Source organism: Oryx dammah, unplaced genomic scaffold (assembly GCF_014754425.2).
Source record: "Oryx dammah isolate SB20612 unplaced genomic scaffold, SCBI_Odam_1.1 HiC_scaffold_11156, whole genome shotgun sequence".
In the NCBI taxonomy this organism is placed as follows: Eukaryota; Metazoa; Chordata; class Mammalia; order Artiodactyla; family Bovidae; genus Oryx; species Oryx dammah.
In genome coordinates, this window is record NW_024080549.1 from 2,093 (window position 1) to 8,260 (window position 6,168).

The 6,168-nt window shown below is 43.7% G+C and overlaps 1 protein-coding gene across 1 annotated transcript; it reads right to left on the reverse strand.

Annotated features, from left to right (window-relative positions):
* Window positions 1–644: 644 nt before the first annotated feature.
* On the reverse strand, window positions 645–2,670 carry LOC120860662 (TATA-binding protein-associated factor 2N-like). Its single transcript, XM_040236417.1, is given in 3 exon segments — window positions 645–965; window positions 967–1,081; window positions 1,084–2,670. Coding segments are annotated over 3 exon segments (1,656 nt in total). The 5' UTR covers window positions 2,594–2,670; the 3' UTR covers window positions 645–934.
* Window positions 2,671–6,168: the final 3,498 nt, after the last annotated feature.

Consider the following 6,168-nt stretch of genomic DNA (forward strand, 5'->3'; position numbering starts at 1 on the left):
ACTTAGATCTATTAAGCAATGTCCTGGTTGTTCTACATACTCTGCTTCACTTAATTGAAAGAAAAATGTTCTGATCACAATAAACTGTGGAAAATTCTTCAAGAGATGGGAATACCAGACCACCTGACCCGCCTCTTGAGAAACCTATATGCAGGTCAGGAAGCAACAGTTAGAACTGGACATGGAACAACAGACTGGTTCCAAATAGGAAAAGGTGTACGTCAAGGCTGTATATTATCACCCTGCTTATTTAACTTCTCTGCAGAGTACATCATGAGAAACGCTGGGCTGGAAGAAGCACAAGCTGGAATCAAGATTGCCAGTAGAAATATCAATAACCTCAGATATGCAGATGACACCACCCTTATGGCAGAAAGTGAAGAGGAACTAAAAAGCCTCTTGATGAAAGTGAAAGAGGAGAGTGAAAAAGTTGGCTTAAAACTCAACATTCAGAAAATGAAGATCATGGTATCTGGTCCCATCACTTCATGGCAAATAGATGGGGAAACAGTGGAAACAGTGTCAGACTTTATTTTGGGGGCTCCAAAATCACTGCAGATGGTGACTGCAGCCATGAAATTAAAAGATGCTTACTCCTTGGAAGAAAAGTTATGACCAACCTAGATAGCATTCCCCCCCCACCACCACAAAACAAGCATTCTTTATTGCGGTATTACAAAACACTTTCCATTTTGGCAATATTTTACAACGCACTTAGCTTCAAGAGTTGAGAAGGAGAAGGATGGAAACTAAAGGGGGATACTTCAACTGACATTTCTAAAAGAAAAACTGTCCCCACCCTCCCGCCCAAATAAAAATTCAAATGTCATTTAATTTCACTACCCAAGAAGAGGCCACGAGGAAAGCAGCAGGCAAAACTCTGGCAATTTCTCTATGGATCTTGTCAGAGACAAAGGAACATTCAAAATAGTCATCAGTATGGTCGGTTGCACTGATCATTTCTAGTCGTTTCTTCCTCCCATTTTGCCTCCATAGCCACCTCGGTCTCCTCCGTAGCCGCCACCTTGGTCCCCACCATAGCCTCCGCTACTGTCACGGTCTCCTCCATAACCTGCCCCCCGCCACTTCGGTCTCCACCATAGCCTCCTCGGTCCCCACCATAGCCTCCTCGGTCTCCTCCATAGCCTCCGCCTCGGTCCCCACCATAGCTGCCACTTTGGTCTCCTCCACTGTTGCCTCCTTGGTCTCCTCCATAGCCCCCACCACGGTCCCCATCATAGCCACTTCCCTGGTCCCCACCATAGCCACCCTCACTTCTGTCTCCACCATAGCCACCCCCACTTCTGTCTCCACCATAGCCACCCCCACTTCCGTCTGCACCATAGCTGCCTCGATCTCCACCTCTGCCCCCACGGCCTCTGTAGCCCCTCTCTCCACCATAGCCTCTTCCCCAGAAATCTCCTCCTGAGGGACGAGAGTCCTCTGGTCTGGGCTCATTGCACTGATTACAAGAATTCCTTCGAGCAAAGTTCATATTTCCACATGACGGATTAGGGCAAACCCAGTCCCCACTTTTGGGGTCTCCACCTCTCCCCTGAAAGCCTCCACGACCTCTATATCCTCCATGGCCTTGTCGCCCACCTCCACTTCCACCTTCTCTCATGCATTTAGGTCTTCTGGTGGCAAAGGACACTTTAATGATATTGCCGTGGAATACTTTTCCATCAAACCAGTCAATGGCTGCCTTAGCTGAAGGAGGGTCATCAAAGGATACTGTTGCCTCCCCTTTTGGCTTTCCTGTGTCCTTGTCTGTGTATTGATTTATCATTGGTTTTCCAGTCTTTTTATTTGTCTTGATGATTCCTTTTTGCTTAAAGAACTTCCCCACTTGATCTGTAGACACACCCTCCCCAAGTCCTTGTACAAAGATTGTGTTGTTATCTGAATTATCAGATTCTGAAACAGCATCTGGTCTGGGTCCATAATCCCTGTGACCACCAGAATTTTTGAAGCCACCGCAGTTACCACCACTTGATCCTGTCATAGGACCTCTTCCATCCTTGTCATATCCCCCACGCCCTCTACCTCCTCCCTGTGAGCCGCCATATCCTCTATTATCTTCTCCATACCTACTCACATCACGATGGTCATCTTGTGTGTGGTGGCTGTAATTTTCCCTTTGTGAATGGTAGGACTGCTGGTTTTGATTATAGGAATCATGCTGCTGATCATAATTTGACTGCTTATCGTAAGAGCGTTGATGTTGATCATAGCCTGACTGCTGGTCATATGAATCTTGTTGACCATAGTCTGACTGGTCATACGAAGGTGCTCTTCCACCTTGGCCTCCTGATGACTCCATGTTTTGCTGTCCCTGGTTATTATAAGATTGCTGGCTGTATGAGCTCTGCTTTTGATTCTCATAACCACTGTAGGACTGTGAATAACCTGATTGGCTTTGTCCATAACTGGAGTAGCCGCTATAGTTCCGTCCATATGAAGAGTCAGTAGTTTGTCCATAGCCAGAATAGCTTTGTGGTGCTTGTCCATAACCTTGGCTGCCTTGATTTCCATAGGAAGAATAACTTTGCTGCTCACCCCCAGACTGACCATAACTTCCAGAATCCAACATGACTAACAGCCGCGGCGCGAAGCCCCCACAGCCCGCAGAGAACAAGGTATACAAGAGCCAGGCGGCACGGCGGCTGGAGCTGTACTGAGCCCTAGATAGCATATTTAAAAGCAGAGATATTACTTTGCCAACAAAGGTCCATCTAGTCAAGGCTATGGTTTTTCCTGTGGTCATGTATGGATATGAGAGTTGGACTGTGAAGAAGGAAGAGCATCGAAGAATTGATGCGTTTGAACTGGGGTGTTGGAGAAGACTCTTGAGAGTCCCTTGGACTGCAAGGAGATCCAACCAGTCCATTCTGAAGGAGATCAGCCCTGGGATTTCTTTGGAAGGAATGATGCTAAAGCTGAAACTCCAGTACTTTGGCCACCTCATGCGGAGAATTGACTCATTGGAAAAGACTCTGATGCTGGGAGGGATTGGGGGCAGGAGAAGAAGGGGACAACAGAGGATGAGATGGCTGCATGGCATCACTGACTCGATGGATGTGAGTCTGAGTGAACTCTGGGAATTGGTGATGGACAGAGAGGCCTGGCGTGCTGCGATTCATGGGGTTGCAAAGAGTCGGACACGACTAAGCAACTGAACTGAACTGAAGTAAAGCATGTAAAACACCCTAGACATTGCTTCATACATCACAGTAACATATTTAATTCTGTTTTTTAAATTGATTTGAAATCAAATTTTCCCCCAGCATTTTAGGTGGACAATGCCTTTTCCACAAACTTTACTAATTTCCTCATTTACAAAATGTGAATGTTTATAACACATTCCTAGTAGATTTTGTTTTTAATTAAATGGACCCATTCATGTAAAACACCAAGGAGAGTGCATAGTAAATATAAGTAACATACTTTTTTTAAAGATAAAATTTAAATTGTGTTTTTTTTCTCCACGATCTAAATAGTCAATGACCATTTCTGAAAATTTTATTAAATGTCCATAAATCCGCTCACCAAATAGCATCTCTTTCACTTACTAGTAACTTCACTAATGCCCCTTTGGCTCAGTTTCCTCATCTATAAGATGGGAACGTTGATAACACCTTTCTAGTTGATTTTTTAAAATTAAATAAAGCAGAGCATGTCAATCACCCAGGACATCGCTTCAGTTCAGTTCAGTCACTCAGTTGTGTCCGACTCTTTGTGACCCCATGGACTGTAGCACACCAGGCCTCCCTGTCCATTACCAACTCCCAGAGTCCACACAAACCCATGTCCATTGTGTCGGCGATGCCATCCAGCCATCTCATCCTCTGTCATGCCCTTATCCTCCTGCCCTCAATCTTTCCCAGCACCAGGGTCTTTTCAAATGAGTTAGCGCTCTGCATCAGGTAGCCAAAGTATTGGAGTTTCTGCTTCAACATCAGTTCCTCCAATGAACACCCAGGACTTATCTCCTTTAGGATGGACTGGTTGGATCTCCTTGTACTGCAAGGGACTCTCAAGAGTCTTCTCCAGCACCACAGTCCAAAAGCATCAATTCTTCGATGCTCAGCTTTCTTTATACTCCAACTCTCACATCCATGCGTGACCACTGGAAAAACCATAGCCTTGACTAGACAGACCTTTGTTGGCAAAGTAATGTCTCTGCTTTTAAATATGCTATCTAGGTGGGTCATAACTTTACTTTCAAGGAGCAAGCGTCTTTTAATTTCATGGCTGCAGTCACCATCTGCCGTGATTTTGGAGTCCAGAAAAATAAGTCAGCCACTGTTTCCACTGTTTCCCCATCTATTTGCCATGAAGTAATGGGACCAGATGCCATGATCTTAGTTTCCTGAATGTTGAGCTTTAAGCCAACTTTTTCACTCTCCACTTTCACTGTCATCAAGAGGCTCTTTAGTTCTTCTTCACTTTCTGCCATAAAGGTGGTGTCATCTGAATACCTGAAGTTATTGATATTTCTCCCAGCAATCTTGATTCTCGCTTGTGCTTCCTCCAGCCCAGCGTTTCTCATGATGTACTCTGCATAGAAGTTAAATAAGCAGGGTGACAATATACAGCCTTGACTTACTCATTTTCCTATTTGGAACCAGTCTCTTGTTCCATGTCCAGTTCTAACTGTTGCTTCCTGACCTGCATATAAGTTTCTCAAGAGGCAGGTCAGGTGGTCTGGTATTCCCATCTCTTGAAGAATTTTTCACAGTTTATTGTGATCCACACAGTCAAAGGCTTTGGCATAGTCAATAAAGCAGATGTTTTTCTGGAACTCTCATGCTTTTATGATGATCGAACAGATGTTGGCACTTTGATCTGTGCATCCTCTGCACTTTATAAATCCAGCTTGAACATCTGGAAGTTCACAGTTCATATATTGCTGAAGCCTGGCTTGGAGAATTTTGAGCATCACTTTCCTAGCATGTGAGATGAGTGCAATTGTGCGGTAGTTTGAGCATTCTTTGGCATTGCCTTTCTTTGGGATTGGAATGAAAAGTGACCTTTTCCAGTCCTGTGGCCACTGCTGAGTTTCCCAAATTTGCTGGCATATTGAGTGTAGCACTTTCATGGCATCATCTTTCAGGATTTGAAATAGCTCAACTGGAATTCCATCACCTCCACTAGGTGTATTCGTAGTAATGCTTCCTAAGGCCCACCTGACATCACATTCCAGGATGTCTGGCTCTATGTGAGTGTGAGTGATTACACCTTCGTGATTATCTGTGTTGTGAAGATCTTTTTTTTGTAAAGTTCTTCTGTGTATTCTTGCCACCTCTTCTTAATATCTTCTGCTTCTGTTAGCTATGTCATACGTTTAATAGTATGTGAACTGAGAAATTCCAGATGTACAAGCTGGATTTAGAAAAGGCAAAGGAATCAGAGATCAAATTGGCAACATTTGTTGGATCATAAAGAAAGCAAGGGAATTCCAGAAAAACATCTACTTCTGTTTTATTGACTACACCAAAGCCTTTGACTGTGTGGATCACAACAAACTGTGGAAAGTTATTAAAGAGAATAATAGGGAATACCTATTAAAGGGAATACCAGACCTGTCTCCTGAGAAACCTGTATGCAGGTCAAGAACAATAGTTAGAACTGGACATAGAACAATGGACTGGTTCCAAATTGGGAAAGGAGTATGTCAAGGCTCTATTTTGTCACCCTGCTTATTTAACTTATATGCAGACACATCATGTGAAATGCTGGACTAGATGAAGCACAAGTTGGCGTCAAGATTTCTGGGAGAAATATCAATAACAGATATGCAGATGACACCACCCTTAGGGCAGAAAGTGAAGAAGAACTAAAGAGCCTCTTGATGAAAGTGAAAGGAGATTGAAAAAGCTGTCTTAAAACTCAACATTCTTAAAAGTAAGATCATGGCATCTGGTCCCATCACTTCATGGCAAATAGATGGGGAAACAATGGAAACAGTGACAGATTTTATTTTCTTGGGCTCCAAAAGTCACTGCAGGCAGTGACTGGAGCCATGAAATTAAAAGACACTTGCTCCTGGAAGGAAAGTTATAGCAACCATAGCATATTAAAAAACAGAGACATGACTTTGCTGACAAAAGTCCATCTAGTCAAAGCTGTGGTTTTTCCAGTATACATGTATGGTTGTGAGAGATG